This window comes from Dasypus novemcinctus, chromosome 19, assembly GCF_030445035.2.
Source record: "Dasypus novemcinctus isolate mDasNov1 chromosome 19, mDasNov1.1.hap2, whole genome shotgun sequence".
NCBI lineage: Eukaryota > Metazoa > Chordata > Mammalia > Cingulata > Dasypodidae > Dasypus > Dasypus novemcinctus.
Window position 1 is genome coordinate 27,730,822 of NC_080691.1, and position 13,463 is coordinate 27,744,284.

The window sequence follows — 13,463 nt, forward strand, 5'->3', positions numbered from 1 at the left end:
GGAGATCGTGCCGGGCAGGGAACCGGTGGAAACATGCATAGAGCATTCTGGAACCTTCACAGAGAGGCGAGGAGTTTGGGAAGTCAGAGGGCTGTGTTCTTGCTTTTGTTTGGCCATTGAGTGAGAGCGGCCACTTGGGGGAGGTCGGAGAGGAGGCTGGATGGCTTCCCAATGGGATAATGGGGCGTGGGGGTTCAGATGCCAGGGAGAATGGAGAGGGTCAGGAATAGTTTGGAATGGTAAGATGGGAGGGACTTCAAGGACACAGGGTGACCCCTGCTCTGGGCCTTTCCCCTTCTCTGCCCATGTGCCCCATGACCCACTCCCTGAGCGTGTCCTGCATGGAGCCCATTTTTGCCTACTGGAAAACACCCGACTAGCTTTCCTGAGAGTTTCCCACAATTCTATGGCCACAGCACTCTTTCTTCTTGTGCTAACACCCAGCGTTTTGTGGAAACTCCTCTGGGAACTGCTGGTACATTGGACCAGATCCCTGTTCTCTGGCGCGATGCCTGCATGGGCCCCCCCCAGCACCTGCCCTCAGCCACATGTGTATGTACATGGGTCCACTTCTCCTTCCTGACCCCCAGGCACCCCTCTTGCACCCGCTTCACCTAGAGGCACCTCCCTGCCCCAGCCCCATACCCTGCCTCAAGCCCACCATTCACACACGTCTGCCAGGGCAGGTCCTGGGGCACCCAGCCCCCTCCCCAGGGTAGAGTGTCGGCTCTTGGCCGTGTCATCCGGGTTCTGTACCAGTTCTTGGCCACGCGGCATCTCCAGACCTGACTCGCAATGCCTTGGAGGGTTGTGAAGCTGGGAGAATTCCCTCCAGAACCTTCTCAGCACCTGTTGGGTTCTGGACGTGGTGCTGGGTGATGGCACTGGGGGGGAGGTGGATGTGGGCACTGCGTGAGGAGAACAACACCTGCTTTCCAGGTGGGGTGGTCCTGGAGCCCCAAGAGATGCTGGGAGGCACACCCAACCCCTGGGGGCACTTTATTTGGGGGGGTGCCACATGAACATCCTCCCTGGAGGCCAGCAGAAGATGTCTGGGTGAGGTCCCCAGTTTGTCCCCAGGGCCAGACATGGGACACAAAGTGATTCAGGAAACCAGGGTGCACACCGTGCTCTGGTCAGGGACCTCTGGGTTCACAAGTGGTGAGGCAAGGTGCCACGATGCCCTCGCCTGCCACATGAATGGCTGTGAGAAGCTAGTAAGGCACAGCTGCGTCAAGCTGCAGTGGGTGGGGTGGGGCAAAGGGAACCCGTTCCCTGGGGACAGCTCAGGGCCAGAGGGGCAGACGCACAACCACAGACAGCAGAGAGGGTTCCTGCAGCTGTTTACTTTGAAAACACAGGAACAGAAACCCACCAACAGGGAGCGACATTCTGTGTATATGTCAAATAAATCTTGGTTTGGGAGTGGATGTGTCTCAAGTGCTTGAGCCCCTGCCTTGCAGGGAAGGTCCTGGTTTGGTTCCTGGTGCTCCTGATAGAATAAAAACAAACAACAAGCAAAACAAACAAAGCCACCTCGGGGCAGCCACATGGCCCAGTTTGGTTGCCCCAAATGCATGTTCAGATTGGGGTCACAGTGATATTTTGGGCCTCAAAATTAATGTCAGTTCTGAGTCAGTGTCCAATAATCCCTGAGTGTCTGATCATTTCCTTTTCTCATGGGGAAAGCTGGGAGGAAGATGAACAGTATAAAATGGGGAAGCACAGCAGGGTGCTATCTGAAGAAGACCCGGGCATCCCTTCAGTCAGGGCTTCCAGGTCTGTAAATGATCCTGATTTTGGAATTGACTGAGGGGGCATGACTCTGTTTTTTGGCACTTGATCTAAAATCCTTCTCTTATACAAATCAGGAAAGGATTGAGTAGATTTTCTATTTCACTTACACATATCCCACAATCCCCTACCCAATATCATAGGTTTCTGCAGGGCAGACTCTTGCGACTGCTGCTTTGAGTCTAGGGTCATTACACTAGCCACGCCTACTTGGTCTTTGTCAAGTGCTGCCACTTAGCTCCTGACATCCTGGCATTCCATCATCCCTGTTGTGTGGGAAAATTTCTTTCAAAAAAATCAAGCACAAAGTTTCTTAGATGCTATATAAAAGTGTTAGTAACCTGCCAATACCTGGAGACATTGCTGCCATGGATGACGCATTTTGGGCAAGAGGAATGTGTTGCCTTGGGCTTGACTCACCACCCGCTCAAAAGTCACATTTAAGAATTCTCAATTGGGGGTAATTCTCAGATTACATTACCAAACTGTAAGGGAGTTTTGAGCTACTGTGGCATTTTGCTGTTTCCGTTGGTTAGTGCTTGGTGTGTGAATTGTTGGAGAAATAACAAATTATCATGAAAAGCAGCGGCTTGAAGGAAGAATAACTTTATTTCTAGAACACATTAGTTCATGTGTGGGAAACACCCTATGCAGCACAGTTTCCCCCATTTGAAAGGTCTCCCCGAATGTTCTGGGTTTTTTACTTTGTCGTGGCAAACCACTGCGTCTGGCAGGAGCTCACAGGGGGCAGAGTCAGGATAATAAATGAGACACTCTGAGGAAGCCTCAAAGCGGACTTTTCTGGGGTGGGGTTTCCGTGGCTTCTTTCTGAGGCCCCAGTCCCCCCCAGGTCCAGCCTGAAGTTCAGGGAGTGCATTTGGTGCAGCTAAAGCTCCCTTTCGGGAGCAGCTGGATTCAGATTGTTTTTCTCCGGTGCGTGGGGACATCCCAGGGGCTGGTCTTCCTTTTGCTCCCTTTGGGGGTCCTTCCTGCCCCTTGGTCTTTTTCCGGTGTGTAATCCAGTGAAGGGCCCTCCGTACGATGTTGTTTCTTCTGGGTTCCTGGAAATCCTGTGTTTTTTCCAGGCCTGATGGGATCATCAAGAAAGGGTGTCAGGAAAATCTCTGATCTGGGTGAGGGGCTTCTCTTCCCTTGGCCTTGGGGATCCCTTAGCCCTTTTTCTGGTGGACGTTTTCTAAGGAGGACTTTAGATTGTTCCCCAATTGGAGAAGTGGCTGGAACGTGGTCCGATTATAGTGCTTCTTTGTACGGAGGGCTGAGAAGTCCTCCTGCCACAGGTGGCTCTCCCTGGTCTCCTTCCAGGACCCACCACCTGAGAAGTGGCCAGGCCCCCACTGGCTCCTCCCTGGGCATGGCCTGAGAGGCCCCAGAAGCCAACGTACCTGATTCCAGGTTTAAGTCCACTGGGCTGGCCTGGACTTGTGGCTCTATGTCCACCCCAATGGACAGGGGGTTAGTTGTGCTGCTTGAAGTTGTAGCAGCAGCAGCCAGGTGTGCAGGGGTCAGGGGTAGAGGGCGAGTGCCCAGGACACCCCTGCACAGGCTAGGATTGGCCCTGATTTCACTGGGCTGAATTAAGGGGAGGGAGAGGGCACAAGGGTGGGGTGCAGGGATGCCTCTTGCCCATGCCCTCTGTAGATGTCCTGAAGGCACAGAGGGCAGAGGGGAGAGGCAAGGCAAGGCAAGGGAAGGGGTGGGCAGGGGCAGGGAGCAGGACAGGGTTGTGGGGCAGGAAAGGGAGGAACAGAGGGCTGGCAGGTGGAATGGGCCACAAGCCACCTGGGGCAGAGATGGAAGAGCTGCCGGTGGGGATGAGAGGAACAGTGGGAAGACGGAAAAAGAGGGGCGGGGTGGGGGAAGCCAGGATGCAGGGGTGAGTGGGCTCGGGGTAAAGGTCAAAAACAAGGTTGGGAATGTGGGGGGCAGTGCCAGGGAGGATTGTGGAAAGAGGGAAATGGCCAGTGGTGGGGAGGAGGGGGCGGCCAGGGTGGAATAAGGGGGGAAGGAGTAAAAGGGAGGGAAAGAGGAAGGAAATGAAAGGACCAGGATGGTGCCTGCAAAGGGAGGGTGGGCTTCCCCAGACACCACCTGGAGGGAGGTTCTCACCCCCAGCAGTGCTGCTGGGGCCTCCCACAGAGGGGCAGGTGGTTGTGCCCCCGGAGGGAAGAGTGGGCCGCCAGAGGCAAGTCTCCCAGAGGACCCAGCCAGAGATCTCACAGGCGGGTCACTCTGTGGGTGTGGAGGTCGCCTGGCGGCCAGACACCAGGCCACCAAAGGGGTCCCAGATGGAGCAGCACCCTCCGCACGGTCCCCCTTTGGCGGGCGGTCATCCCGGGGAGGTGGAAAGGCCCACGGGTGACAGGTGATGCGACAGTGTCTGGCCGCTCCAGGTTCCTTGCGCAGGGGGCTGCAGGAAAGAAATCAGAGGCTTTAGTCAGAGGAAGAAGGGGGCAGGGAGCCCTAGCAGGCCTGGCCGGGGAGGGGCTGCTGCTGCCTCCGTCCCAACTGATTGCTTGCAGCCCGGGTTTCTCGCAGACATTTCACCCAATCCCCATGGCTTTCCTGTGCATTTTTTTGTCTCCGTGGTCCCATTTCTTATCCCCCCCGAGAGTGCTCTGGGAACCTGGAGAGCACAGGTCATGCTCAGGAGGGGGAGCAGGAAAGAGGGAATAAACAGGAATCACCTTTTCCGAGGAGGACTCACACCTGGTGTCCCCACGGCGCCTCCCTGGCAAGCTCTCCAAGCTGGGAAATCAGGAGACTGGGTTACATGTGGTGAGGGCAGGAGGAAAACACCTGCTCTGGGGCTGCATGCCATAGCCTGTTGGGTGAGGCTTCTAGAGAAATAGATTCTAGGAGCTCCAAGAATGGGGAGATCATGTCCAATGGTCACGGGAAACAATGGAGGGGCTCACACACGCTTCATGGGCAATCATTTCTCAAGGACTTTCCCATGAATTGTATCATGTGATCCCTACAAATAGCCTGTTCATTCCCTGCAAAAAAAAGCTATTTCACGGGAGGAATCTCAGGTTTAGTGCGCTTAAACTCTTTGCCCCTAGCAGGCTACAAATTCCTGCTTTCCCATTCCACCAAGATTTGTTGCACTGTATCGCACACACGTTGTATGTCCAGCCCCTTCCCTCTTTCTTTGTCAGGATGTGTGGAGGATGTGAGAGTGTCCCAAGGTCTGAGCGTCTTCCTTGTGTTCATGCCCTCTGGGGCCTCTGTTCTCTGAGAGGGTCTTTAACAACTTTGACGGGCTCAGACTAGGAAGGTGACTTTGGCTGTGTAGGATTGAGGCTTTGGTTCACCCTTGGAGCAGATGTGTTGGGAGAACAGAACCTTACCTGTTAATTCACCCTTTTCCTCGAGTCCCTTGCCTCTGTGCTGACACTGTCAAACCAAAAAAGAAGATAGGATCTCATGGGATACAATCTCTGTCTTTTCAAGGAAACCTTCAGAACCCTATCCATCAATAACGTATCCCTTGTATTAGTCTGCTAAACCTTTTTAGGGAGTTAATTCCAGTGATTATCTTTTCATCTTTGAATAACACATTTTTTTCTGGATGAGCTATCAATTGATTTTTAGTGGAGTCTTTTTTGAGAAGAGCCTTCTTATGAAGAGGACACAGAATCTGCACTCTAGAGGAGCAAGTGTGGCTTCACAGAAGGCTGCTGGTCCCTGATATCCCCACTTGGACAAGAACATGTCCTTGAGCCTTCCCAGGGCTCAGCACTGCTCTCCACACCAACCCTCCCACATGGAACCCGCTTGTCCAAGGGAAACCTGCTGAGGGATATGAAGAGTGAGCAAGTGTTGAGAGACTGTCTTTAGTTGAATACCCTGAACTTCTTAAAACTTACAACCCGTTGCCACCAAGTATGACTGAATTTATCCTGGAGCCCTCTGCCACACCCACATGGACGATTTATGAGTTTTGAAATGAAACAGTTGCCCCACTTCAAAACAGCCTTCCCCTACCTGCTCCCTAGATGATAGGGTCTACTCTGTGAGAGGTTATTACTAAGGTGTCCCTCTGGGCCTACATAATGGGTTTAGAAAGTGAGAAGTGGGATAGGCAAAAACAGTGAGTCTCGACCATTAACTGATCCCAGGGTCCCTTACCTCACTCAAGTCCAGGTGTCGCTGGACTCTCCGAAATTTCACCTTCCTCTTCTTAGAGTGGGCCAAGATGGTGAAGAGCCCCACTCCTAGGAAGAGGAAGAAGAGAGATCCGAGTACCGCTGTGGCTGTGCTTTCGCTCAGCCACAGGGTACTGAACAGGATTAGAACGAACAGGAATGCCTCCATACTGCATACGCAATCGCTGCCTCAGGCAACTGGCCCTGAGCAAGCACATTTCAGCCTAGAGTTCTGAGGTGACATCACAGGGCCTCAAACAGTCACAGTGGTTCAGTTGGTGGGGGAGGGGATGACCAGAGGAAGGTGTCCCCACAGCCCATCCCCCCTCGTTCTCCTCAGACCCCACCAACACCCTTCCTCATCCTATTGTTCTCTCCATAGTTTTCTGTGGCTTCCTATTTTACAAATACACACTTAACTCACTTCATTGGTATACTTTAAGTGTAATTTTCCATTTCACTCTGGGCAGAAATATATACTGACCAGTGTACTAATTCACCAATTCCATCATGGCCTTTGACAATGTGACTTTCTCCCAGGAATTTTGCCAAAACTCTTGATTTACACCTAGAGACTCCTCTTCTCTCAAGCCTAGTGGCCTGTTTTTTGTTTGTTTGTTTGCTTGCTTGTTTCTTTGTATGTGAGTGTGTGTGAAATACCCTAACATGTATCAGAGTTTCTCCCCATGATCACTACTGAAATTTGGGTTTAGATATTTCTGTTTGTAATGTTTTTGGTCAGATTTTTCTTTTAGGTAGAGAATTTACCAGACCTGGCAGATCTTTTCTCCACCAGCTTTCTCCAGTATCAACTTTCCCATCAGCGTCTTTACCCAGGGAACTTACAATTCAAGCCATGTTCCTGTATTTACTCTCTCTTGACTTCAGGAGGGTTCTTGGTTTTTCATTAAAGTCTTTTCAGAAAACTTGCCATTTAATGTTTCACTTAATTAATATGATTAAAATTTTAATGGATTGAAGGATAACATTAGATTAAAATCAAGTATTAGAAAAATGACTCTATTTATACAAATTTAGCATACTGAGAACAATCATTTCCCACTCATACTAGGGTAAGCATAGAACCATGATTTCACCAAAATTGTCAGAGACTATTTTTCAAAAATTCTTACAATTAAAATGCAATTTAAGATGACAAGGCATTCAGAAATGGCCTCCCACTTGAAAATATCACAATGCCGGATTATTTAGATTGAGCCCATTTTGAAAAATACTTCTGAGCTCTCCGGAACTTAGAATAAATCCTCAATGGACTACAGAAGTCACCACTACAAAAATCTCAACAACGAAAATCAAGAGTGTTAAACTTATGACTGAAACTAGAATGAAAAGACCACACTGCGTCCAGGTAGCCTTGGAATTGTGCCCAATGCATGATCCTAGTGGTTTATTGGATGTGAGCCCCACTGAGGAACTGCCTTTCAACTTGGCTAGTTGGAGGAGCTTGATATATAATCCCATGTAATCAAAATGCCACCTATCTGCTACAAAAGATCTTTGTCTTTAATTGAAAAAAGGGACTTAGAAAAATTTAGATGATGCCCAAGTGAGTGAAACATCTAGCTTTTGTTGGTACTTGGTGGGAACTTGATAATTATTATCAAAACCTTCCTGAATAATGTATAACTGTAGCCTCTCCCTCATATAATCCAAAGATTTGAATTATACCATTCTCGCAGAATGAGGATCCCAATGAAAGAAAGAGCATGAAAATCCATCCAAATTGTTAAGTCCATAGCATCTGGGAGAAATCAAGTCAAATCACCTTTAGACATCTTCTGAAGATTCCTAAAGTTAAAAAACATATTGCTCATATTTTACAGTTAGAAAATAGATGAGAAAACCATTTACCCTGAGCAAGATTGAAAGTAGACTTTGAGCAAGCAGCAGGAATTAAGTATGAACTGGAGATGCTAGAAATGGATGAAGTTGGAGCAGTTTGATATGGTTATGAATTCCAAGAGTAGATATTGGATTATGTTTGTAATCTGGTCTGTACCTGGGCATGATTAAGTTATGAGTAGGGCTTTGATTCAGCCATGTCATTAGGGCACTGAGTCCCTGCCTCTTGGTGGGTGGGGACTCACAGATCAAAGGCATGGCAAAGGACAGTGTTAATGGTTTATGATGTTAGAGTTTGATGCTGAAGCCTTCAGCAGGGGCCTCAGGACATATACTCACAGAGGAAAGAGAAGCCAGCCCCAGGAAGAGAGGAATGCTGAGCTCAGGAAGAAGCAAGCCCTGGGAAGAAAGGAACCCTGAACCCAGAGAGAAGCAAGGCTCTGGAAGGGAGGAACCCAGGAAGCCTGAACCCTCACAGCCATCCACAGCCATCTTGCTTGAACACATGAAAACAGAATTTGGTGAGGAAAGTAAATTTTGCTTTATGGCCTGGTATCTGTAAGCTCCTACCCCAAATAAATACCCTTTATAAAAATCAACCCATTTCTGGTATTTTGTACCAGCACCCTTCTGGTTGACTAATACAGAAGCTGTATACAAAGTAAGCATGCTTAAAGAGTTTAAAAAGAATTCTCAGCTCTAGGCCTCCTTTATATTTCAGGTACACAGGCTCATAAGCATAATCATCAGTATCAAGGGCTCATGATTGGACCATTCCTCTTTTTTTTTTTTTAGTATTTAAGTAATGTGTTTATTTTTTTTACAAAGGGCTTTATTTTTTTATTCATTTTTTAAAAAATATTACATTGAAAAAATATGAAGTCCCATTCAACCCCACCACCCCCACCCCCCACTCCCCCCACAGCAACACTCTCTCCCATCATCATGACACATCCCTTGCACCTGGTAAGTACATCTCTGGGCATCGCTGCACCCCATAGTCAGTGGTCCACATCATAGCCCACACTCTCCCACATTTCATCCAGTGGGCCCTGGGGGGATCTACAATGTCCCGTACTTTGGACCATTCTTCTTTGTTGGTCTTTGCCGTTAGACTTGGGGATTATTGTTGTTCCATTGGGGAATGTGACAGAGCTCCCGTGGGTAGGAACTCAGCACTCCCTCAGTTGATGTTTGTAATTCTAACTACTATAAAAATACCCAACATATATCAGAACTTTTTTATGTCCCCTATATACATGACCTGGAGAACTACTCCCACTCACGTGTCCCCCCATCAATAACACCCCACACCAGTGTCCTCCCCTGCCAGAGCTGAACCTCTCTGTGGTCCAAAACTTCACAACAATGAAGCCTAATATATTGCCAATTTCAATTAATAGCAAAATGAAATATAGTGATGGGTTTAAAGTTTAGAAATAGAATACATAACAAGTTAGAAATACTACAATAAAGTAAAAGTGAACGGTTGTATTAATAAAATGAAAAATATTATAAAGCTTTTTTTCAAACATTTTGATTTTCATCACTCTAATAGCTGTTGCCCTGTATGTATATGGCAAGGCACTTGCTTTCATTTCTTCCTCAGTGTCTGCACCTTTTTTTTTTTTCCTAGTTTTTAAATTTTGTCTTCAAAAAAGTTTTAGATCACAGTCATTCACATACATAGTATAGGGGGCTCCCATATATCCAACATCAAACCCTTTTCCCCTTTCCCCAGCAATGATATTTTTACATGTTTATGTTATATTTTCTGTAGCTGATGTACAGATTTTGAAACATAGCTATCAAACATGTTTCCATTTTGGTTTCCACTATGGTTTATATTTTAGACTGTACAAATTTCTAAATTTTTAGCTTATGATTTACATTATGGTTTACATTTTAGCTTATAGACTTTTATACACTTTTGGTGTAAGTTAACATGCCCTATGTCCATCATTGCATGATCTTGTGGAGCACTTCCATTGCCGCCAAGTTGTCCTACTTCCATCTATTCTGCACTTCTCTCCCCCTCCACTCAGTACCCACAGTGGCAATCTTCATTACTTGAGGTAGTAAACTAGGCCTAGAGCTACAGGGTGTCTAAGAATTACCTCCTGAGAGCCTCCCTGTTGCTCAAATGTGGCCAAACTCAGCGTATAAATATATTACCTTCCCCCTAGCATGGGACGTGACTCCCGGGGTTGAGCCTCCCTGCCACTGAGGGATTACTCCCAATCACTAACTGGTGATGCAACTGGAGAGAGACCTTGGATAAAAGGGTCAACTCAGACCAACAGAATGTCTCAGCCTACATGTTGGAACAAGTGTTAAAAATTGCTTTTTGACCTTGAATCAAAGGGGGAAATGGCAAAGGCAAATGAATTTATATGGCTAAGAGTCTTACAAAGAGAGTCAGGAGGTCATCAGAGGGGTCATGCTTAAGCACACTTCAGCAGGACCCCAGAGACAACCAAAGTAGGTACAACCCTAGGTGCTGGTTCTCCAGAAGGCTATGGAAATCCACAGGTATATATGGTCATGGCAGATGGATTTGCAGTTCTGTGCTATGTCAGAGGGCCGTACTTTGGAATTTGTGCTCCTGAGTATGATGTAGTTGGACTCAGATGTGACCTTCTTACACATACCTCTTCTGTCACTTTTAGTGAACCTGTGGTTGGTGCTAGGGTTGGCGTATACTCAGGGGATTTGAATCTCTGGGCTGCCCATGAGCCAACTGGGCCCTGAACCTCAGCAGAGTTGCCACTCCTAATCTCTGGTTCTTTGGACTTACCAGGTCAGCTAAGAGGAAGGGGAAGATGGCCAACCAGGTAACCAAGAGTGCCAACAACTGCAAGCAGAGGAATTGCATCCATCATCCACGTGGAATCTAAGCCTCCTCTTGATCTAGAGGTGGGGTGTTTATCACCATCCTAGGGTCCACAGAATGGAGGAATAAAAGATGGATTAGAGTGTACTTACTGATATTCTACTGTAAAACTGTCGTGACTAGTAATAAAAGAAATCGTAGCATTGAGGTGTAGAAAGTGGCCACAGTAGTTGCTGAGGGCAGGGCGAGGGAAGGAGAGATGTAATGTGGGGGCATTTTTGGGACTTTGAGTTGTCCTAAATGATATTGCAGGGTCAAGTGCTGGACTTCATGTATCCTGCCATAACCCAGTGAACATACTAGGGGAGAGTGTGAACGACAGGGTAAACTATTGTCTATATAGTGCAGCATTGCTTCACCATGTATTCACCAAGTGCAATGACTGTGCCACAATGATGGAGGAGGTTGTTGGTGTGGGAGGAGTGGCGTGGGGGGGTTGAGGGGTATCCGAAAACCTCATTTTTTTTTGAAGATTTATTTATTTTTTTATTTCTCTCTTCTTCCCCCACCCCCCCCCCACCCCGGTTGTTCTCTGTGTCTATTTACTGCGTCGTCTTTGTCCTCTTCTGTTGTTGTCAATGGCATGGGAATGTGTGCTGCTTTTGTTGAGTCATCTTGTCCCATCAGCTCTCCCTGTGTGCCGCACCATTACTGGGCAGGCCTCCCTTTCTTTCCCACTGGGCGGCTGTCCTTACGTGGTGCACTGCTTAGCGAGGAGCTCCCCTATGTGGGGGACAACCCTGCAAGGCAGGGCACTCATTGCCTGCATCAGCACTGCACATGGGCCAGCTCCACATGGGTCAAGGAGGCCTGGGGTTTGAACTGTGGTCCTCCCATGTGGTAGACAGACACCCTAACCACTGGATCAAGTCTGCCGCACTCATATTTTTTAATGTAACTTTTTTTGTGAGGTATACAGCTTCAAAAACACACAATTTAAAAAATGATGGAGTGGGGGAGGTGAGGAGTGGGGTATATGGGAACCTCATGTTTTTATATCTTTTTAAATATAACATTCTTTGTAATCTATTAACTTTTAGAAGTGTAAAAAAATTAAAAGAATTCTCAGTTTTCAGAAGCAAAATGAGTTCAAAACTTTATTTCTATTCACATCATAGTGGAACCAAAACATAAGAAAGTGAAAGAGAAGACTGAAGCATTGCCAACATTTAAATTGAGATGTATGATTTCTTTCAAAAGCTAACAATAAGGAAATTTTCAATTAAAATTGTTTAACAAACAACTATCTTTCAAAGATGAATGATGAATTCTGAAAAATTGGTAGAAATGGTGGCATAGTTTAAGAATTTCCTCATAAAATAGAAATTAACAGGAACAGGAAGCAATAACAGTAAAAAGCATATGATGGAAGCGGACTTGGTCCAATGGATTGGGCCTCTGGCTATCACATGGGAGATCCACGGTTCAAACCCTGGGCCTCCTTGACCTGTGTGGGCTGGCCCATGCACAGTGCTGATGCACGCAAGGAGTGCCACCTCACGCAAGGTGTCTACCGCCTAGAGGAGCCCCATGCACAAGGAGTGTTCCCTGTAAGGAGAGCCACCCAGCATGAAAGAAAGTGCAGCCTGCCCAAGAATGGCACTGCACACACGAATAGCTGACACAATACGATGACGCAACAAAAAGAAACAGAGATTCCCGGTGCCGCTGAAAAGGATAGAAGAGGTCACAGAAGAATACACAGCGAATGGACACAGAGAGCAGACAACTGGAGGGAGGGGAAAAGGCAGAGAAATTTTTTTTTCAAGATTTATTTATTTATTTAATCCCCCCCCCCCTCCGGTTGTCTGTTCTCTGTGTCTATTTGCTGTGTCTTGTTTCTTTGTCCACTTCTGTTGTCATCAGCGGCATGGGAAGTGTGGGCGGTGCCATTCCTGGGCAGGCTGCACTTTCTTTCATGCTGGGCGGCTCTCCTTACGGGGTGCACTCCTTTCGCGTGGGGCTCCCCTACGCAGGGGACACCCCTGCGTGGCACGGCACCCTTGGCGCGCAACAGCACTGCGCATGGGCCAGCTCCACATGGGTCAAGGAGGCCCGGGGTTTGAACTGCGGACCTCCCATGTGGTAGACAGACGCCCTAACCAATGGGCCAAGTTCATTTCCCTAGGAGAGAATTTTTTAAAAAACATATGACATTCTGACCAAAAGAGATGACAAAGCATTATGAAGAATTTCCAAAATTCAAGAAAGTGGACAAAGTACCAGTAACTCCCAGCAGTTCCTGCTCTTCATGTTTGTGCAAGGAGAAGCAGAGGGAAGCCACTGAGTCTCAGAAGGACCTGGGAGCATGAGAAGCACAAGCATCCACAAGCAGGGAAGACCTGCTCTAGTTGAGAGGTGGAGGCTTTGCAGTGGCTTTTAAAGGGTGAGACAGGGCTACCTGGAAAGAAAGAATTCTGATTTCATGGCTTAGTGGTTGTAAAAGAATTAGGCAGGAAGATAAATATTTATTACAACTCCAGCAACGACTTACGGATTTGAATGACAACACAAAATTCACAAGCATACCTGTTACAGGCATCCCAAAGAGAGAAGAGAAGGGAGAAAGAACTGAAGGAGTATTGGAGGGAATAATGGTTGAAAATTTCCCAACTCTATTGAGGAACATGGATGTACATGTGCAGAAAGCGCAGCACACCCAAACACTACAAATCCTAACAGGCCTACGGTAAGACATGCACTTGTCAAGTAGTACAAAACTCAAGACAAAGACAGAATACTAA

At 47.5% G+C, this 13,463-nt stretch overlaps 2 protein-coding genes across 2 annotated transcripts in view; one reads left to right on the forward strand and one right to left on the reverse strand.

Annotated features, from left to right (window-relative positions):
* Positions 1-13,463, forward strand: part of LOC131274580 (proline-rich protein 36-like) — a 241,317-nt gene that overhangs the window by 84,138 nt on the left and 143,716 nt on the right. The gene's annotated exons all lie outside the window — the stretch shown is intronic.
* Positions 2,385-6,136, reverse strand: LOC131274572 (BCL-6 corepressor-like protein 1). Its single transcript, XM_058281435.1, has 5 exons — positions 5,947-6,136; positions 5,166-5,211; positions 4,500-4,560; positions 3,198-4,222; positions 2,385-2,881 (listed from the first exon to the last, which is right to left on the reverse strand). Exons 1-5 carry the CDS (start codon positions 6,130-6,132, stop codon positions 2,418-2,420), a joined length of 1,782 nt encoding a protein of 593 aa, XP_058137418.1. The 5' UTR covers positions 6,133-6,136; the 3' UTR covers positions 2,385-2,417.